The 22,919-nt window shown below is 41.8% G+C and overlaps 1 protein-coding gene across 1 annotated transcript in view; it reads left to right on the top strand.

Annotated features, from left to right (window-relative positions):
• Positions 1 to 14,826, top strand: part of LOC117240437 (B-cell receptor CD22) — a 312,271-nt gene extending 297,445 nt beyond the window's left edge. The window contains exons 10-11 of the mRNA XM_033506479.1: positions 5,657 to 5,835; positions 12,211 to 14,826. Coding sequence (XP_033362370.1) covers positions 5,657 to 5,835; positions 12,211 to 12,444 — 413 coding nt within the window. The 3' untranslated portion in view covers positions 12,445 to 14,826. The remainder of the gene's footprint in view (positions 1 to 5,656; positions 5,836 to 12,210) is intronic.
• The last annotated feature ends 8,093 nt before the right edge of the window (positions 14,827 to 22,919 follow it).

Genomic DNA, 22,919 nt, shown 5'->3' with positions numbered 1-22,919 from the left:
GAATACGTAACACTTAAATGTCGCGTCGGAATTGCGAAAAGAAAGGGTGGGAAGTTTGCTAAGATAGATCGAAGTTTCGATGGAGCAAAGTATACAGCACGCGAGTCGTCGACTCGAAGGGATTCGTTGCCGTAACGGTGGTCGTTCTTGTCGAAACTTTTTCCGCGATGCCACCAGAAATGAATCACCGTGGCCGTCGTAGCCATTGCCCACGGCTCATTTAACATGCTAAGAGGTACTTTTCGGGAACGCGACTCCTCCCGGAAGTCGTCCCGGACGCAGAATTCGACCGGCCGAGGATTTCTATTCGTTTTTGCTCCAGCGAACGAGACGATACCTTCCCTCCGGTTTTCCATTCTCCTGCTCCGCTCGTTGCTTTTTTTCACTTTTATACCGTTAAACGATCGATAATTAACCTCTGTGCTCGACGAGAAGGCGACGACTTTTGCCAACCGAAAATGCGCGTCACCCAACTCGTCAGAGAACACGCGTTTTTTCGTCCTTTCTGTCCCCGCGTGTAACAACGTTTCGTTTTATGTAAGCGTTTGACACTAGCCACGGATAATCGAGCGCGCATCACTCGTTGAAATAACGTTCGCGTTGGCCCGCTCTTTGCAACGAGCTTCGTGTTGCTTTTTACACGACACATTGTCTAGCGACCCGTACGAACCGAAGGATTTCATGGCGTCTAAGGTCGTTCAACTCGATGGTCGTTTCATTCTCGTTATGGCGAGAAGTAAGAAAAAGGGACTGCTGTAAAAAATGATCGAGTACCTTTGAGAAAATAGACGACAAACTCGTCGGCGAGTGAACAAAGTATTACGGCGAATAACATTGCGAGCGATTGAAAATTTGAGAAACGCGAGTCGTACAGACGTCGTGAAAGAATTGAGAATGAGAATTCGAGAAGTTCGAACAAATTGAATCCTACCGAATAAGAATCACGCTAGAGTTCGATTGATTGTTAGCTTGAATATAATTTTTAAATAATTTAGGAAATGGAATTCTATCTATTCTAATCTCATGTTGCTGCAATACGTTCCTTTTAATGGCACGATGGCTCTCGTTGGTACGGTAATTAACTTTTCATCCAAAATAGATCCGCGGATACCGATAAAACATCGATAAAATCGAAGATATCGTTTGACGCGGTAGCTGTTAAATATTTAACGATATCGTCCACGATGAAGTTCCACGAAACGCACGGAAAAGTGTCCAACGGCGTGGTTTTTAATTCAGGATCCTTAAGTTAAAGAGCTTCCGCATCTCCCTTTCAATTTATTCCTCGCAGCTGAGTTATTCATGGCCGGAAGAAGCTTAAATTATAATTAGAACACGAAGGATCTGCAGTTTCTTCACATTCTTAATAACGTTCTGCATAATGCATAGAGTCGCATGTGTGTCACGTGCGCTGGCGGCCCGACGCGGTCCGTATAAAAAATTCACCGAAACGACCGGCAGGTTTCTTTCAGCTTCTTCTTTTTTTTTTTCTCTCTCTCTCTCTCTACCACGTACTCGTCCTTCGAGTTCGCGACTATCCAAGAATTTTTCAACGCAGGGGGAAAAATAGAAGAGAGAAGGGAGAAAGAAGTAGAACGAAGAGTATTTCGAATTTGAAGATTAACGCTAACGCGAGGGCGAAGTTGGAGGCGAAAGGGGTGGAGAACCGTACGGGAATTTTACATGGCAGTTTCGCGAATGCATTTACATTTTCGCGGAACACGTTCGAGCTGGCGACGCAAACCGCGTTTTGTGGGCTTTGGAGCATCGTCCTGAAATTAGCTCTGATCCCATTCGGATGCCGCGCCGCGTTTTCGACTCACCGTCGTTGATTTCATTAATCATTTCAATTAGAATTAATGGCGGAATTAAGCCAGCTTTGTTCCGTCAAGCTGAAGTTCAGAAACTATCGGCCGGTTATTTCATTTGTATAATTGAACACGCGCTCGCGGCAAATGGAGCCGAGTGGTAGCTAACAAACGAATAAACCGTTGCACCGTGGCACAACGAATGGAATCGGCATAGGAGAATAAAGGTGAAAAAAATGGCATGATTTTACCATTCAAAACCATTTGGTTAAACTGTTATCGAATAAGTACGGTATACGTTTGCGAATAATAATTCAATTTATTTATTATTGCACTCTGCGATGTTTATGCAAATTTATATGTTTGTCGACAGAACTAAAACGGGGATTTGTTTCACCTTTTAAATATTATAACGAGTGCTCCACTTTGGGTATTTCATATTTCTGCATATTACATACGTTCGGTACATTCCTGCGTATTTAAATCTCCCATAAATTCGTAAATATCTGCAATCTATTTATTACATTTTCCGGCTTTTTACGTGCCACGTTGGCGATTTAACGACCCAACGACGCGCAAAGCTACTCAACTGCTATATAAAACACAAGCATTCCCAGGACGTCGAAAAACTTCAACCGATCGAACGCTCTTCTTTCGCGCTCTAATTTCGTCTCTGCTATATCCTCCCGCGTACTTCTAACGCCCGAAACTCATTGCCCATCACACAGCGTTAAAGTTCCGTTGTGGCGCGTGTTTAAACGAACTTTCCACCTGAAATCTGAAACCGCGGCAACTCTGACGGGTCAACGAGAACAAACTTTTCAATATCCGATCAACATATGACCGAAAGCAATTGTTCGAAGACCATCCGAAACGCACTATCAATTACAACAACTGCTCTCAAACTTCAACGACTCCCGTGTATCGATTAATCCATATCGAAGGAAACGAAGAAAAAGAACCGAGAAGTAGAAAGACACGTCGAATCCCGACTCGCGGACGTATCGAAAAGTTTGCAGCGTATCGAACGTGGAACGCAGGTATTGAAACGGTACGCAGGTGAGACAGGGAGAGAAGACAGACAGACAGACAGACAGTCAGTCGGACAGACGGCCGACTGCTTTCACCCTCCCCGCAGAAACAAGAGGCGCAGCCAAGGTATTCCAGTAATTTCAGTCGTAGGAATATTCATGAGCAGCCACGGCCGAGTGTACTGTTCCGCTTCTATTCACCGTTGCAGATAGGCCAACCAGGGTCAGAAAGCTTGCTTTACGAAGCAGGAAATCCATGCAGATGAGAACGGCTAAAAGGAGCGGCGGGGAGCAGAAAGGGGACGAGTGAGAAGAGGAGATCGGTGGCGAAAGAGCGAAAGAGACGAGCTCGTCTTGGCCAACCGGTCGGCATCCACGCTTCAATTAGCCAAAGTGCAGCAACAAAGCTGCTGCCACGACATCGAGCACAGCCGCTGGCCGTGGCTAGTGTCTCTCCTACGTCGATCGTTTCGATAAGACACCGTGAATGGAGGGCGTTCGAGTAAAACCGAAAAGTTTGCTCCTTTAGAGATTATTGGATTCGGTCGTTGGATCTCTGTGGAGGACCCGCAGTTGCTAACAAGCTAGTGAACGCGTGGAAATTGTAACCGAATAGGGTTTCTATTCCCCGGAAGAAGATTTTTCGAAAGGTGAACCTTATGATAATCGCGAGAAGGAACGTTAGGGAATATTTAAAGGTTCGTATAGCATGTAATTCGAATATCTGGACGACTCGAGCGTTCGGTTTACTGGAGCGAAATTGTAATCGGAGCTCGATTAAACGAATTCCTGTAGATTGAATCCCGTTATCTGAAATAGCAAGTCCTATTATTCGAACGAAAAATCATAGATAACGAGAGAGTCGATGCATTTCTATTATTACGTGAACTTCGGTTGTGTGAATTGTTTTCGTCATCCGGTGCGATGGCTTCTAAAACGGAGATCTACCGGGCTTAAAATCCAGGTTATTCTCTCTCGCCTTTTTCTTACGTTCGATACTCTGCGCTTTTTACACCGACGTAACATTTTCCGCGTACCTGTCGCAAGCACAAACGGCGATAGAACAATATTGCTGAAAACTCTGCTGTAGGGATCTCATAGTCTTCGTTCGTCTTTCTTCCCGCGATTCCTAAACGGAACAACTACTTACGTGTATCGCGTTCTCCGTATCGTAACGCTGTCTCGAAAATCACTCGATTCTCGCACAAACTTTTATTTTAGTCGCGAAGCGAAGATACGTGTAAATGTATCGGACAACAAATTGAAACACGAAACAACGATTGGCGTTGAATGCCGGTACCCGAAACGTGGTCATATTGATTCATGATTTCCAAATGTATTTCCTTTCTGCAAACGTTGGGCCACGTTTCCAGCAGGTGCCTCTAGGGATCGGAATACTTTGACGAGGATAGATAGCGAAACTGTCCCGGAAATCACGATCGCCTTAAGGCTTTGAAATCGAGAAGTCACGGCTACGATTCTCTCTATCTGCTCGCTTTGCGTCTATCTTTCTCTTGGTGCAACGGAGTCGCTATAGGTTGCGGCCGCATTGTCGCGCTGTAAATGTCTAGTTTCGATGGCTGGAGGCCGTGTTTGCGCAGGGACCGGTGAAACTCGTGGAAACGAGTAAATCAAAAGCGTCGCGGGCGTTACCGCGAATCGACGCGGAAAAGCCGATGTTTCGATCCGATCCGGCTCGTAAACATGGAAAAACGGCCATAAATAATAATAGGAGAAAATAAAGGCGCGGTGGACGCCGTTGGTCGTTTAGCGAATTTCGTGCGCAACTGACACCGATGTCTCATCAAATGGATAAAGAATGGAGGTATGGAAATGTAAAAGATGGTTTATTTCGTCTGGTCACATACGTCGTTTAACGGACGCCTGACATAATTCGGAAAGCCATTGGCGAAACGAGAAGGTGCGTTTTTTAAATTAAACCAGAATTACATTAAAATGAAATAAAATGTTAAAGGCTTGGAAATTTGTAAAATTTGTAGTTGGTTAGTCACGAATGGTATCTTATAGAAGAGACGGTGGATGTGTGCGTTTGATATCGATTACACTGGACGAGAATACTTGCCGCGATAAATTACTGCAACAGTCAGTGATTAAAGCGGCGTATAAACTTGATAAACATATCAACCTTTTCATTGTTTGTAACAGCCATTGTGACATGATTGCCAAGCGGAATAAATTAACCGGCGAGAAGCAAATTCGACTACGCGCTATATTGTGCGTGGCCAGACTTCATGCACAGCGTTCCAACACTTGTTTTAATAACCAGCCGCGTAAACGTAAAATATCGATTGTCTGACAATTCGCCGACCGAACGTGTTATAGGGGAAGCTGGAAATACCTTCGCGGAATAAATACGCGTTAAAAAGGATTTCCAACAGCCATATCGATATTTTCATTTTCCACTAAATTCGCTATGTTACTACGTTCGCCTAACTCCGTTATCCTAAGCTACGATGTTTCAGCGTGCCCACCGTTTCGTTCGATCACCTTAATGAAGTTCCACTTAAGATAGAAACATGACGGTGGCGCGCCGAACACGCGGCGACGACAACATAATTTAACAGGAATTACGGAAGATTACGTCGTTTAGCTACATGCTGAGATATTTTCGCAGTTAACAAGACATAAAGCTCTGTGCAAGCTCCATAGAGAATGAAAGCAAGAAAGAGAGAGAAGATAAGAGGGGTTAGGTTACGCTGGCGGAACCGAAGGGTGGATTTACGACCGACGAAAGAAACGCGTATACGCTGCCATGACCTCACGGATAACGGAATTGTTTGCGAATTTTTGTTGCAGGTCGACCCATGGTTCATCCACCTAGTCAAACAGTCACGGCCAAAGAGGGCGAATCGCTCAACATCGTCGTCGAATTTTGCGCAGAGCCGAGATACACCAAGGTGCTTTGGATGTCCGAGGAAAGCGTTTACGTACCTGGTACAGAGGCCAGGGATGGTGTTCAAGCGCTCGCTATCGAGGTACGTTTCTCGATCACGGATTCACGCAATTTTTCGCTCGATTTGGTTCTACATGGAAAAGTACATCGAAGATGATAATATCGTTGACGCATGGTGGATCATTTCCTCCGCATTCGAATATGTTTCTTAATTTTTGTTCGTTGTGGATTCAGTTAATTTTTGTTCAGTCTTTTCGTACGTGGAAAATTGAAGATGGAAATTATTAATATTTCCCGTTACTGCTTCTGTTCGTGGATTATTTGTTTCGTAAATCAATTTCACGCGCGTTTTTATTAATTCGCTGGAAGGGAGTATGCAACCCCGGAGATCTAAAAAAAGAATAAGGTAAATCTAATAGTTTTTTTTCGCCTACAAGTATTCGATAAAGAATCAAGATTTTTATAGCAAACTTTAAGCAGCGTGTTAGCTCTGCGTTCGTACTTTTTTTATTACGTAAAATTATAAAATGACGGCGTGGTACAACGTTATGTGACTTCATATCCAGCGGAATGTTGTTTGCTTGCGGCCAACGGCAAACGTAACTCGATTGTAAAAATGAAAAAATTGTTGCGCCATCTTATACAGAAGTAGATTATCTACGGATGTAGCGTACGATTTTTCTACAATTTCGAAAAATAAGAAACTGCCGGCTTGTTGAAGATCAAATTGTATTTTTCCTTGAAAGAAATCAACTCTGAACGTTTATGCAAATTCAACGGATTGTAATATCAAACGTACATTGTACCGCGTAATGTTACGCGGTGCAATGTGCAGAAATTGCAAGTTAATCGGATGAAGAGTTTCGGAGGTCTACTAAACGCAAGGTCGAAAAACATAGTTTCGTGAAAAATGCGTTTAAAGTTTTAAGTTAATCTGTCTTTAAAATAAGAGGATGCACTCGTATTCGGAGTTATAACTCTGCTATTTTTTAGAATTTCAAAATACTCTTTCGCCACAATATTCTACGCGTGTCTAGTTTTAGAAAAATGATTTTTTCGATTTTTTCAAGCCGACATAGTTGCAAACCCCTTAATAAATCCTTTCTGTCGCGAGTTCTGTCGTAATTCCCAGTTTGTATTTGCAAATCTTTTTTTTTTTTTTTTCATACATCTGCTTGACTTCTAGTTCTTATTTAAAGATTTTATTCCTCGCAACCCTTCTCCTCGTTCTTGCTTTCCATTTCAGAATTCTTCGTTTCCCTGTACACCCCGCACCCTTACGTATTTCCAACCATCTACTTTTTCCATAATCTCACGCGGAATCTTTAATTCCAGTATGTAAATCCTTTAATCCGTTATCGAACGTTGCCTACGTGGTTTTGTTAATAAATCTACTAACAGCGCAGGAAAACGAACAAATAGCGATTTTTCAAACTAAATACTCAGCTCGCTAAACCAACTTCCAGTTGTCTGACTCGCCGCGTTGTTCCTGCGAAACGGCGTTTCGATCCTCGAAACAAGTAAAACGAAGAGGGAGGATTCATCCGAACCAGAAATGACTGGTTTTACACGAGGGGAAAATATCTCGATTCGCGTTCGAGAATGCAAGAATTCTCGCAACGACGATCACCAGGAAGCGAGGCTCGCTTTCTAACCGGGTCAACGAAGGAGCATCCGGTGCAATTTAACTTTGAAGATAGTCCGCGAGCCTCGGCAACCAGACAATTCCTGCTTTCCCAACAATAACACCAACAAACGGGAATAACAAGGAATTCGCAGCTCCCGGGACGCGAGAATTATATTTTTATCGCGGACGACGAACGAGAACCGGCCGAAACGTGATTTCTTCTCGGCGAAATAGGTAGAAAGGGGACAAAAGGGTGGGAATAAAAGGAGAGAGAAGCCGTGAGACAGTGAACGCTTGTTGCATACCGTGAAAATATGAGAGAACGAAAGAATGAAACGGGATACCGGATTCATACGTGGTGCCGGCGCTTATTTCATTTCCGCGCGACGTCGTTGCACGCCTTTCTTCTCCTTTTTCGATCTTTCGTTCTCTCTCTCTTTCTCTCTCTTTTCGTTTTATTTTTCACCGACAGACAGAGTCTAGATACTCCGTACAAAAGATGGATTAACTGTTTTTCCGAGGAATCAGGAATAACGGTGAAGCGCATGGAACCGAGAACAGAGAAAGAGAGATCGGTAGCTGGTGCAGAAAGTGGCGAGCAGAAGAGAGGAGAGGAGAGGAGAGGAGAGGAAAGAATCTGGAATCTGGCATAGCTTTAAAGGGATTTACTAATGCACGTGTGTTACGTTTGTTTTTACTAACTTTTAATCCTTTTTGTCCCACGCGCCAATGTTCTTAATTCGTTGAACGAGTGGAGAAAAGAAAAAGAAGAAGGAAACGATCATCTTTGTTAATTTCGTCGTCGATCTTTTCGTTTCTTCGCCTCCTTTATCGGAAGAAATTTCATCGCGAGGGATCATTCGTTAAAATAGAAAGAGAGAGAGAGAGAGAGAGAGAGACGGGGGAGGGAAGAAGGAAGGAAGAGCGTTTCCTTTAAAGCGTTTAAGCTCTCCTGCCGTTTCGCTTGTTCCTGCATTATTCCACTTCTTGAGACATGCACGAGATCTTCGTCTACGCTCGAACAGTCGTTCCGTGCTGCGTTCGACTATAATATCGTTTCCTCCAAGAGGGATTAATCATGGCTTTGCTCCGTTTGCCTGGAAAACAGACGACGATTTGAAAACTGAAACATATTTCCTATCCTATATGAAGGAAGGCTTAAATCGTTATGTTTCTCGCGAAACGCTAAATTCTAGTTTCTGTCGCGTTCGTTAATTACTTAGAAAATATCGCGCATTATCGATAAAGATACAATTTTCTCGAAAGAAAGAAGCAGCTTTTCCAAATCACAACTCGTATCCTTCTTTCTCTGTTACAAAGGAAAACGTTTAACGCTGATATATTTCCGATATATTATATGCATAATACAACGATTTTGATCGCTTTAGTACAGCCAGCGATAAAGCTGCGAGATCGTTTCGTAATACGTTAATTTCATAGAGAAGAGCTGATTCATAAAAAGAAGCGATTCGAGGTAAACTGCGTAACGGAGCAGCCATAAAAATTTCGCTAACGTGTTTTCCAATTTATTTGAACGAGCACGCCGCGTCGGTCAGGCTGCTGCATGCGATATGAAATTTCTTCCTTTCTCGACGTGATTACGTAGCACGCGGACCACGCCAGAGGGGATAGCTTATTAATTCTTCGTCGGCGCAAGTACACTGGGATTGTTGGTAGCCGGTATCGACACAGTGCGAGGTATTCAAAACAGAATCTAGGTCGAAATAACTACGTTCACCGCAACACGTGCACCCGTTTTCAGTTTCGTCGTTCTCCGCTTGCACGTTGCAACGTGGTCCCTCCGTAACCCTGGTCGGGCAGCTGCAATTCCACGAATTAATTACCCGCTACTGCAGCCGTGGATAACAAGAGATATAGAGAAGAGGATGGTCAGAGAGATAGACAGATAAATCACGTACTAACTACTATCAGTCGTGCTTTCGACGAATGCCGCAGAAATTTCGCTTTGAGTTGCTGGGCGAAAGTTTCGATGAAATTTCCCGTGGATCGACCCTCCACGACGAACAAAAGGAACAAATTCGTAGCACGACGCGACGCAGAAACGACGAGTCGCGACGCCTCCATGTGTTTGCACTCTTTGCACACGACCGACGAATCAGTTGGACAGAGAGGGAAACGCTGGAGGACGTCGTACGAAGGCAAGCGACACCGTTTCCGGTCGAACGCTGTTTGTACATCAAGCACCGGGAAAAGAAGTTTTCCACGCCGATACGAGATAAAAGGGTCCCGGTATTGCCACCTTGTTCTCGCATCTCCGATCGTTTACAGCGAATACGGTTTTCAACGAAGAATAAAAGTGCCGAATGGAGCGCTGTTCGCTGGATTTGATGCTGACGAGCGTATTCCGGATATTTCTGATCCTCGAAAACTATTTTTCCGGAATTTCCAAACGATAGCTCTCTTGCGCTTTTGCCGTGTAATATAGAATTATGAGAAAATATTAATAACATCTATAAGTTAACAAAATTATGCAATTTCATTCGTGATAGAAGTCTTCGATCACGACGAAATAACACACGCATACCGTTGAAGTGGTCACCACTTCTAAGAAAACTCTACATCTGGTCTTTTTAGCCATCGACAGCGTGTAGACAAAAGACTGCGACGAACACAGACCATAAACAGTAGACAGGCGACGTTGGTTTCGGGGTTTTCAGTTGTTGGGTAACACAGCTAGCGTGCGGATCTGGACCAGCTCAAATTGTATTCTTACTTATCAATTACGCTTCTGTTTAAATATATTTTCTACCTTACAATTTATCCACGAGTTTCTCTGTTTACACATCGAATAACCTCGACATATACACACCGAGAAATGAAAATGACATCGATAAAATCGAAACTGAATGTACCGAATGCACTTAATTTATCGTACGTCGTTCAAATTCGACAAAGGATACACACAAATCGCGTAAAACATCGACGTGCGTCGACGTGGACTCATCTCGGGAAACGACACAAAGAAGAAAAAGCTAAGGGCAAAGAATGGCAACGGAGAAGAGCAAAGCTGAAGAATAAAGAGCACGAGGAGTCTGGGATGGCGATCGGTGGTATGTTGGTGAAACTGAGAAAGGACGAGGATGAAACGCAAAGTTAAATGGAGCAAGAAACTGCGACTGGTTGCACGCGAAAAATTCGCGAGACTACGAACGACGACGTCTGGTTCGAATTGCGAGAGAAGTTACCCCCGAGACAAGCGGAATCCGATTCAATTACGGAAACGTATTTCTTCGTTGCGCGTACTTTACCAAACGGAAAGGACACGAATTGATAAAGGGAACATCGTGCAATATAATTATACCTTTTTTCGTGTTCCACACGATTCTACGTGGGATTCCGTGGATTTAATTTCGTTGTACGAGCTTAAATATCATTTCCAAGATACGCGTTTCTTTTATGCCGTTTCGTACGTTTATTTCTGATACGGTTCCCTTTTTGCTTGCCCGTAAAAGGATTACGAGCAACTTAACATCGATACGTTCGATCAGCCGTCTGTTTTTCCGTTGATTGAACGCGTGCAAAAATAATCAGAGTAATTAACGTGATTGAATAAAACAGGGCAATCGTTTGACGCGTGCCTCATTTTGTATTACGCGATAATGGAACTCGCAGTAACGCGTTGCAGTTAATCCGATAAAAGGCGTCATTTTTATTTCTCGCCGGTTGACATTTTGCGTTGCTCAATTTTATTTTCAGCTCCGTGTTCTTCGCGTCTCTATCGATCAACCGCTCGAAACCGTGCCGATTTAATTCGATCGATTCTATCGGCGACGTACAAAAAGCCGAAGGAATGAAAGAAGAGGAACTGTGCTGGGGAAAAAAAGAAGAAGCTTAAGGAGGTATATAAGTTGCAGAGAAGGAAGATAAAGCGATGGAAATCGGAAGTGATACGGGCAATTGAAGCGAGAACGTGGCACGATGTACGAAGTTTTCGCTTTTTCGTGGAAGTTGCGCGCGAAAGTTTAATCTCGAGTAGCTAAACAGAATCGCAGGCAGATAAGAAATACGGTCGTAGGATCGACTTTATCGAATTGCAAGTTAATGAACGCCGAGTGATAAAAAGGTCGGGAAATCGAACGACTCCGAAACTCTTGTTTGAATATCAACTTCTTATCTCAATTTGCGTTTGCATCGATTTCGTCTTTGCTTCGAGATGTTACGCTCTGACTTTATTTTACTTTAACAATTATATCCAACTATAAGGGCACGAGAATCCTGAAAAAATTCTATCTCTTTAAATTGACACAAGCAAATTCTTGCATCTTAATCGCACATATTACCTTTATGTCACTGTTACATACGCAATATGGTTCGCGAAAGTATTCGAACGTTTGCATAACACGCACGGTATATTCGTGAAAGTATGCGCGAACGTTCAAACATTGTCGCGAACAATTGCATTTAATCGCCGTTTCATCGGACAGACGATAGTCTATTTGAATGCAACGTAATTTCTCTTCCATCTTCTGCCATTCTATTTTTCCACAAAAAAAGCAGTAAGAAATTTCTCTCCTAGCCTACGTATCTCCATAAAAAAGAAGCCAGTGGCGGTTCTTATTGGGGGAAAAATGGAAAATCTCGAACTACCCTTGACCCATTCCGCTATCAACTTTTCCCCTCTCGAAAACTTGCCAGTAGCAACGATCGTCCGCAACTCCATCCAGATAAATTATCCTTTATAACCCTCGGTGGTTGCTAGCGAACCCTTTAAAACCATCGCACGAATCAGGTCACGAATACTTGACAAACTCCAGGAACACCGGTATCGAATTCATTAACGACGCACGTTTCTCGTTGTTTGCGTTTCAGGACGGTGGCACGGAGTCCTGTTACAGAACGGTGCTGAGCTTCGACACGATTCAATGGTCTCACGCCGGCGAATGGTTTGTGCTGGTTCGCTCGTCGGAAGGGATCTCGGACGCTTCCGTTTTGTTGAACGTGACGCGCGCCTCCGAGTACAGTCACGCTCACTTCCGGTCAGCGAGTCTCACTTACCTTTCGATGTGTCTGGCCCTGGTCATTCTGCAGGAGCATCGCCGCTGAGACATCGCTGGGAGTACGTCGATACCGTTTGCTCGCGAAGAGTCAAGGGAGTGGCCTGTGAACTCGAACAAAAAATTGTACATCAGCTTCCCTGATTAGACGATAAGAATAAGGGGGAAGGAAGTCAAAGTTCCGTCAGTATTTCCGCCATCTTCGACGATTGTAAATAGAAAATATATAAATTACAAAGGAGAGAATGAGCGAGCAAGATGAATGGGATACATCGTTTCAGATAAGAATACGGAGCAACGTTTTGTATTAGCGTGTTCTAGACTCAAGGCGAGACTCGATGACGATGCAACGAGAAAACCCTGTTTATTATGTATCGAAAGGGTGAACACGCTTAAACGAGAAAGCCTTTTATCGACGCTGTCGTTGTCGATGAACGATGCAGAGCTTCCGGCGACGACGATAATCCGGCCTCGACGTTCCTTAATCATGGATCTCGTTGCTACATTCGTTCTTTTTCTTTTTCCATATTTTTTATTCTTTTCGTATTCTCTTTTTTCTCTCTCTTGTCTTCTTTTTCTCCACGTTCTTGTCGTAGGGTTTTCTAGATGATAAACGACGGTTGGGATTGACAAATCGAATCGACGTAACTTCGACCGTACATTATAGATTTATTTTCCTTTTTTTTTTCTTCTTCTTCTTTTCTCCTTTCTTCTTTATTAGAGAGAGAGAAAAAAAAAGAAGGGAAAGAAGGAAAAAAATTTCCATTCCAAAGTGGAATTAAAAAGCACAGTCCACAGTTTCGTACGTGCGTTCGATACCTCGAAGTCTGCGATTCGAATCTACGACCGCGACGTAGCCAATGTGTTTCTCTGGCCTTAAACGGAGAAACGGCGCGGCCAAAGTAATTCGAAAGAGGATACGGTTATCGCGTAGGGGAAAACTTTGTAAACTAAATTGTCGCGAGATTTCGACCACGAGAATCGTAACCCGCGGCGATTTTCTCGATTAAGCTTAATAAAATGGAATATTCGACGAGATTATGCGTTACGGAGGGCACGTGTAAATATTTGTATAGTTTATTTGTAAAGAAAGCGGATGGCATGCGAGAATGAGAGAGGACGAAAGAAAAAGACAAACGATAAAAGAGTGCAATGAAGGCAGTGGTGTACACGCGTTGAACAAGAGACCAATTTTTACATTCGGGTTCGCAGAACGTCGACGGCTGAACGTGGTCGAAGTATAGAAAATGATTACTGTTCGTTCAAATGTAATTGTTAGGGCGTAACACGAACCAAAGAAAACAACTCGGCGAAAGTCGAGTCGAAGAAGCAAGAAAATGATCAGATTAATTACGTGTATGGATAAGAAAACGAAGTAACGAATTGAATTAAACGCAAGAAACGAAACAAGAAATATTCCGTAAAAAAAAAAAAGGAAAATAGGAACATTAAGGAAAAAGATACATTGTTGTATATTATTTTAGGTAAGTAGCATTAAAACAAATAAAAAAAAAAAAAATAGCGTGTATATAGTGATTGTAAATGCATAGGCTATCGTACACCGAGGGCTATGCATGACGAATTATACAGTGACGCTGTTAGAGATATATTTATTATTCGTTGATATATTTTTATAAAGTTTTATTTAGCCATAAGTTCTCGTTCGCCTTCCCCCTGGATGTCGTGTACCGATCGATGGTTAGTTTTCAATCGAGAGTGGCCGTGGAAAAAAGTGTGACGATAATGACGACGACGATGATGACGATTTCAATTCAAACACAGAATCATAACGATGAATAAATCAAACGAAACTCCTCCTTATTCCCTAGGATCAACGTCCTAGATTATACGTTTTTCGATGGTTGTACGGTGATTGTACTGCGGTAGTAAAGAAAAAGCAAACGAAACGAAAAATGAAAAACACGCAAATTAACACGAACGTATGTAACATCGTTGTCTTTCGCGATTATTCGTTTTTTATCTCTCCGCGATTGCTAGATAAGAAGTGAACGTAGCGTCTCGTTTCGATCGTTCCAGTTCCTCTGAAAGAAGAAGAAGAAGAAGAAAAAAAAAAGAAGAAAAGAAAAAGACGGAAGAAAAGTGGTTCCTAATTTTTGTCAACGCGTGCCGGCTGCGATGCGTTTATAGCTTCATTCATCCGTTCACGCCTAATCCGCACGGAAGTCGGCATTATTACACTTTATAGACGCGAGAACGAAAATTAATCCAGTGTTTCCCCCCTCCCCCCGTCCCCCTTTCCCCGAGTTTCTTCATTTCTCGACGATTTTTACCCGAACGAGCGGAAAACGTCTCCCCGTAGTTCTTCTTTCTTTTCATTTTTATCGAATTGCTTAGGTGTTATAAATAAGCAACGTGATGTAATCGTTGTACCCCATGACGCCTAAAAGTCCAATAAATGATATTTACAATATCTGCGTTGATATAATGATTCTCATGTGTATCATTGAAATTCCTCCTCCTAATAATTCCAATTCGATAGCGAAAATTTAGTAACTTTGTAAATAAATTTCACGGTGTAAATGTTAGTGATAATTTCTAACGGTTATATAAATATTTCCGTCGATAGAAAAGTTTTCAGGGACAGAGGTTCGTCGTGAGCAAACGGAAAGGGAATGAAAAGCAGACAAATTACTTTCGCGAAGAAACCACGCGGTTTCCTTCGACCAACGTGCCTAGCTTCACGGTCATTTCCTTCCTAATGGTTCTTGTCGGTGCGGCACGTTTGAACGCGGTGTTTGAGAATCACTCTATTTTTCATTATTCCATACTTGGGTTTTCTTATTTTTTAAAGTTTTCCTTCCTCCAGCACGCTTCGTTTAACCTTTGATCGCGCCACATTCTTCCCACGTAGCGACCAAAAATAGTCAACGTCATTTTTACACAGAACAATTTGCAGGCAGAATCGAAAAAAGATGTTAAATTTAAAGAGACAAAATTTCAATCAACCGGCACATATTTCGGTAGATATTTCTAACATTTTATGCTTGGAACAAACGTGTTTAAATAAATTGCCAAATTATCGCTTCGTAGAGTCGGTAGGGTGAGAACGGAGCACGAAAACCAGGCAACTCGATACGGCAGTTACAATCATGCTAATAGAGACGAAACCTCAAAAAGACGTGGTTGCGCAAGCAGGCGTGCGTTCCTTTGCTTTTACCACGAAAAGGTTTCAACGTAGAGAAGCAGTAGGAAAGAAAGAATGTCGGCCCACCAGAAATTCACGTTCGTTTGCTTCTTTCGTGCCGTGAAATAAGTCACGGCATTTGCCTCGTGAAATATCCACGAAACAGCTTTCCACCCTCGCGTGTCCACGAAATATCAACTTTTTAAGGAGCGAACAGAAGCTGAAGAAGTGCGACTTTGGACACAGAGGTGTATTCCATTCTAACGTTATCTTCGTTCTAAAGTTAGTTAATCCATGAAAATTGAAAAAAAAAAGAAGAATGTTAATTTCGTAAACGTAGTTGTCGAATCTGTCGCATTCAAGAAATCTTCCCTTTCTCAACGAATTATACGTATTATTATCCTTATAACATAACATAATTCTAAACGTAGAAATTTTATTCGATGAAAAAAATTCACTCGATTTATTCTCCTAATTATTGCGATTCTCTACCATCAAAATTTCTGCCCATAATTTATATCAATATATGGATGCACAAAGTCGCTACGTGGCTACCGAGATTCCTTATTTTCTTAAAGGATTAAAATCTCTACCGGGGGAAATTATGTTCGGGATTTTCGGTGTTGAAGCAGCGCATTTCCTTGCCCGTTCCAACTTTAATCTTACCGGCTACTGAGCAAGCCGATCCTCCTAATACATAATGGATCCCTAAGGCCTAAGGGTGAAGGTTCGTCCAATCGGATTAATGGCGTCGGCAGCACTTTTCCCGGCTAAATAATGCTACCGGGATTCGATGCATGCTGGTCCCTTCGTGGCCCGTTTCTCCGTCGAGTACACACAGATCAGTAGCATTCTCGAACACGTACACACCATCCCGCAATATCTCGAATTGCTCGTGATCGACCATCTTGCGAGTACCTTCGGTTGCTTCAATTTGCGTTTCTATGCTGACAGGATAATCGTACGAACTGGAAGTTTCTAGGTAAACCGAGGAAAACAGGGAATAGAAATGTATTTAATTGCTATCCGATTGGTTCTACAAGCAACTTCGTACTTATTCTAAGTAAATAAATTCTTTAATTATTAAAAGCTATCTCTACGAGACAATGGTCCGCGGATAATATTTTATTTCATCGTACATTACGTTTAGAGAAGAACGTTGTCAACGAATCACAGCAAGAGAGTCACATCGTTTCGGAGGTCTGAAATGTCAACGTTAAAGAAATGTCAACGTACATGTACTTAATGCAATTTTCATGAATATCAAATTCCTCAACGTTAATACGTACAATACGTACAAGATATATGGAGTTTAATTTCTATAATACAACCACTTCCGTTTGTTCCGACCCATTGTTCGTACAAGAGAAACTCGTTTTCATCAGCTCGTTTCCAAGTTCTTTCGCCCATTATTACCGACAAACAAAGAAAGGACGATTCAACGAGTTAGGGGATGAGACCCCAGGGGACGTCTACCCGTGGCTCCGAAAAGAAGTAACTACCTATTTTCGTAACGATATTACTAACATTTATCTGAAGCCTGCCGGTTAGCAGTTTCGCGGGAAGATCAAGCTCATCCACGGCAGACAATTAACAAGGGCCAGGGATCTTCGATGTAGCTATTTCACGGGGCAGCATAGGAGGCGTACATAGGAGGAGTGGGTCGAGTCGAATAACGCCTACGTGGAGCCAGTAAATTACTCTTAACTTTTCCGAGGGTAAAAATTACAGAGTTATAAGGCCAGAAACCGAGAGGATGGCTTAAAATTGCCCCGCGCACCCCTGCTGCCGCCTACCTTCATCACAGCCCCCGTGAGGAACCATAATTCTCGCGCTATCTACACCGAAACCGCTCCTTCTTGCCGGCTCACCAGGCTCACGGGAATCGCTCGTCATTTATTTATTTTCTCGTCCCTGCGGGACGCGACTATCAGAGAAATCCACCTAAGATAGACCTACCGGAAACGTGCAGCCTGAGTTCCGTCGAAATCTTAGAAACGATATTGGTAAGGTTGATTCTGTCCAAGAGGTGAATCATGGGTTTGTATAACACGAAACGACACGTGAAAAGGAAACAGAAATAGTATCTTCGAGATGTCGATGAGCGTATTATAAACATTTTTGATCCTCCAAGGTTATTATCGATGAGATTTTAATCTGATATTATAGTCGCATGCTGATACGTAAGCATTGAAAACGGTAACTTTTGTACTTTTCATCTGATATACAGCAAGAGTAAAATATTCATTGCATTGGAAAAATGAAATAATTGTACCTTGTTGGATGATTGTTAGAGAAATCCGGCAAAGATGAACTTATCGGAGATTATGCGAGTTGTGTGTTCCATCGAAGTCTCCGAAACGATGTCCTTGAAGTCGGAACGATATTGCGAAAGAAAAAGAAGAGGAGTATTGTCCAGGTGTTGTTCGCAACGTTTTCGGAAATTTTATAAACCGATCGATCTCGTACCTCTTTGTGCGTCTAGATTAAGACGCGAAAGAGATTACTATGAACCTGGGGAAAGGGAAATTTAATCGGGAAAAGTTCGTAAGTTACGATATCGCGAGATAAAGGATGCTTCGTTTAGAGACTTTGTTTGGAAGCGTTTATAAATTTGTTAATTTCGCGGAATGAGAGCTCGCGACGCTAAGTAAGAAAAATGAGCCTGGCTATTCGCAGTACAGCGAACGCTCGAACGCACGCAAGAAAAAGGAAAAGGGTTGCTTGATTCTAGATTCCTGTACCTGGCATTTTTCTATTAGACATTGTTAAACGGTATAATTAAAAGTTAATACATCTTTTTCAGGAAAGGTGTGAAAAAACGCAACGATGAGATCAAAGGTGGTCCACTAATAAATAAAGATCTGGAAGAAGGAAACGCTTTCCATTGTCTCCAATTCCCTTGCTAAATGTTCAGGTTGATTGATAGAAGAACGAGTGGATGAATTTGTAATAGAAAAATCTATATTGAAATAAGTACAGGTATAGTGTATGCTGATCCAGATCCTCACTCTTACAGTGTTTACAATACAACAGAAAGAAGAGTGATAGGGAGCAAATATATTTATGGCAAAGGACATTACCAAAAGGTTAACCTTGTAGCTCTAGCTGAAGGCTACAAAAAACAGCAATAGAAATCTACTTACAGCTCTCTTGTTTCTAGACCTTGTGATCCAAAACAAAATTTACATTGAAGGGCACAATAATATGGATCAACAAAAAATAGCAATAGAAATCTACTTGTAGCTCTCTTGTTTCTAGACCTTGTAATCCAAAACAAAATTTACATTGAAGGGCACAATAATATGGATCAACAAAAAGTAGCAATAGAAATCTACTTATAGCTCTCTTGTTTCTAAACCTTGTGATCCAAAATAAAATTTACATTGAAGGGCACGATAATATAGACTTACAAGAAACAGCAATAGAAATCTACTTATAGCTCTCTTGTTTCTAGACCTTGTAATTCAAAACAAAATTTACATTGAAGGGCACGATAATATAGACTTACAAGAAACAGCAATAGAAACCTACTTATAGCTCTCTTGTTTCTAGACCTTGTGATCCAAAACAAAATTTACATTGAAGGGCACAATAACATGGACCTACAAGAAACAGCAATAGAAACCTACTTATAGCACTTTTGTTTCTAGACCTTGTGATCCAAAACAAAATTTATATTGGAGGGCACGATAATATGAGTCAACAAAAAATAGCAATAGAAATCTACTTATAGCTCTCTTGTTTCTAGACCTTGTGATCCAAAACAAAATTTACATTGAAGGGCACGATAATATAGACCTACAAGAAACAGCGATAGAAATCTACTTATAGCTCTCTTGTTTCTAGACCTTGTGACCCAAAACAAAATTTACATTAAAGGGCACGATAATATAGACTTACAAGAAACAGCAATAGAAATCTACTTGTAGCTCTCTTGTTTCTAGACCTTGTGATCCAAAACAAAATTTACATTGAAGGGCACAATAATATGGATCAACAAAAAATAGCAATAGAAATCTACTTGTAGCTCTCTTGTTTCTAGACCTTGTGATCCAAAACAAAATTTACACTGAAGGGCACAATAATATGGGCCTACAAGAAACAGCAATAGAAATCTACTTATAGCTCTCTTGTTTCTAAACCTTGTGATCCAAAATAAAATTTACATTGAAGGGCACGATAATATAGACTTACAAGAAACAGCAATAGAAATCTACTTATAGCTCTCTTGTTTCTAGATCTTGTAACCTAAAACAAAATTTATATTGAAGGGCACAGTAATATGGTCCTCTCCTTATTTCGAATTTTTTGTTTCACTAAATTCTATTCTCTTCGTAAGTGCGGTCTTCAGGTCACGGATATACAAAAAAAAGTATAGAGTTTTTCTTCAAGTAATTACTTCAAGACTAAATAAATTTGTAAAAATAATACGAGGCAGGATAGAAAAATTGGTTGCATTCGCCTTAAAAAAGGTATTCAGCATTTGTGGCTATATTTTTAAATTCGACAGTTGTAGTTTGTTTCTCTATGCTTGTTTCGAAGAATTTCACTGTGACGTGCGTTGTCATTTGTCAACCAAGTTGACAGTTTCCCCTGCCGATAACTTTTTTTTATATTCGTACGCCCGTTTTCGAATGAAGTGCATTATTTTGCGATCGCCTAACGCGATATCGTATTATCACCATACACCTCACTGAATTGGCGATGAGTTTCGGTGGAGTTACACTTCTTTCGCCCCAGAAAAACCGAATCACTGCGCCGGCTTCCAATTTGGATTCAACTTCCAACCGACAACGCACCCTTCACGACTGAAAACAAATGAAATGTTCCTCTTAATAAAACTTTAGAGAGAAAGCAATAATCATTGAAGCCACCAATCTTCATCGTGATATCTCCTACAAATAAAAATCTCCAAGGGAATTTAACTAACTTTTCCACTCTGTCTCGTAGCTAATTGTAATTCTTTATTAAAGACCTCGATTATGTCATCTGACTATTTTTCTCGTCTCATAATACGTCTTTTATAGACCATGCACGGCATATAAGTAAACCAAGGCTAAAAAATGAACGAGGTTAAGTATTCACGAAATAGCGAACACTCAACTTCGCGAAGAAAGGACATTTTTTTCAAAACGCTTAACCCTATATAGAAATAGGGACATTTCCTAAAACTGTATATTCAATTACTTCAATTACTCAAAGTTTTTCCCATCTCTGTGTACTCAGCTCGTGCAACGATACACCCTCCGAACACTACACAATAATAGGGCAACGCGACGCCTCTAATTGAATTTAGAAACATGCGTTTCACCCACGTCGTCGTACGTGCATTGAGTTTTCGTTCGCCCCATTGCATCTCCATTACATTCACGTTGAGAACTTTTTTCTTTTATTATTCAAGACCGGTTGGAAACTCGAGCATTCCTCGAGCGTTCAACCGCTGAACGTTCACGTCGCGCAAACTGCTCGTTTCCTCCCAGTTACGATTACAAACGTTTCATTAGCCCTCCGTTTCCAAGAAAGCTCAGCCGATCAGCCCCTCTAATCAGGAAAATCTCTATTCTTCGCGTACCAGCGACCATCGTCGTGCACCCATCGTGTTACCAGTTTCTGGTCCACGTGTTTCCTAGAGACTTCTCATCTTCACGGAGAGAGACGAATATCACTGGATATTCACAGAGAAAAAGCAGCCAGAGATAAAAAGGGCAGGTTTTACACGGCTAAAATCGTCCTTTAAATGTTAATTCGTCCATTTTCCTGGCTTGCCTGCTAGAATCCACCAAGAACCTTCGTTGAGCCGGTGTTGTTCCGAATAGTTTGCATGTTGAGCGAACAGGTTGAAGCAGGAGGCGGAAGTGAAACAGTGTCGCGAAGGATATCGAATTATACCTCGGCAATCTCGTAGGGTAAATTGCGGCCGTTCAAACTTAGAAACTTTACTAATTTACTCGAACTGTGCGAAAAGAATGATTTCTCTACGGAACAGGGGGCAACTGTGGCACATTGTTTGCATTGGGTGCACGAAAAATTTTCCAACAGATGACTGCTTTACATTGGGTCTTTCGGTCAAAGATTTTAGAAGGTGGGCTGCTCGTGACGCAAATCCGACAGGAACTTTTACAAGAAAAATGACAATATTATTATTTTTTTGCTAGGGAGATACGCAAAGTATTTTCTCATGTTCTCTTACGAATTATTAAAAGAAGTAAAATGCTCCACACGATTTCTTTCCGAAGATATCGTATGACCGTCGGATTAGAAATGCAATCTGCCTCTTTAGATTAAAGCAACTTTCTTATGCTGTAGTTGTTGGCTGATGAACAGGAACGTAGTGGCACTTTTTATCGTAACGTGTATATTGATCGCGTTGCGTAGGAAACTTCGTGTTCCCTGGCGTATTTTTCAAAGCGTGCAAATCGATGAGAGAATTAATTGAACACTGTACGGTTTTTCTCGTTACTCGCATCCACTCTTTATCCCACGAAAAACGAGCTGATCCTACAAACAATTTCTACCTAAGGCGAGAGTGTCATCGGCAGATCGGCATGTAATCTACCAGTAGAGAAAGAGACACAGAGCTCGGAGCTGCTATTACTCGTAAATACACGAGTCGCCGAACAAAATTGGTGAAAACGATTGTAATGGAAGGCGTGCATACGCGAGTGAAAAGGGCGAACGAGCGACGATTCGAACGGAGAAAGAGGGACAAGCCGAAAGAAAAAAGCAAACGGACAACCAAAAGGTAGGACGAAACAAAATGGACAAAAAAACGAAGAAAAGAGGAGTTGAAAAAAGGTAAAACAAAATGGTACAGGGGGTGGGATATGTGCGTCGCTACCCTGTCCTTGTCGTGGCCGTGTTCGTTTAATTTCGATTCGATTTCCCGGCGTGGCGATAGTAAACGTGATGCAGAAGTGAAAAAAAATTCTCGACATGGTTGCGTCGATGTCGATGAATGAACGAAAGGTACGAGTGTTGGTGCTTTATTCGGTCGCGATAAATGTCATAGCCGAGCGATGACGGTAACTAAACCGCGCAACTATTACTCTCGATATGGCTGCGTGTGGCCGTTTGAAAGGGTGGTTGTGCGATCGCAATTTGCTGGCCCGAAAACGTGACGATTTTCGATCGTTTCGTACTCGCGATGGACACGGAAGAAATTTGAAATTTCACGCGTCGATGCGGTACTTTTGGTTTAGGCAATCGTAGAACAGCGTGATTCGTCATTTGCAATAATAACGGTGTCAAATCGGTATCGTACAAGAATCACGGAACGTAATACTATAACGAACGTACTACAAATCAAGCGAATTGGATCTAAATACACGACAAAGTACGAAAGCGATTTTTATATAGAGATCTTTTAATATAATACG

Source organism: Bombus vosnesenskii, unplaced genomic scaffold (genome assembly GCF_011952255.1).
Source record: "Bombus vosnesenskii isolate JDL3184/JDL3185 unplaced genomic scaffold, Bvos_JDL3184-5_v1.1 scf7180000013264, whole genome shotgun sequence".
Taxonomy (NCBI): domain Eukaryota; kingdom Metazoa; phylum Arthropoda; class Insecta; order Hymenoptera; family Apidae; genus Bombus; species Bombus vosnesenskii.
The sequence above is the reverse complement of the archived record's forward strand: the minus strand, read 5'-3'. Positions and strand labels throughout refer to the sequence as shown.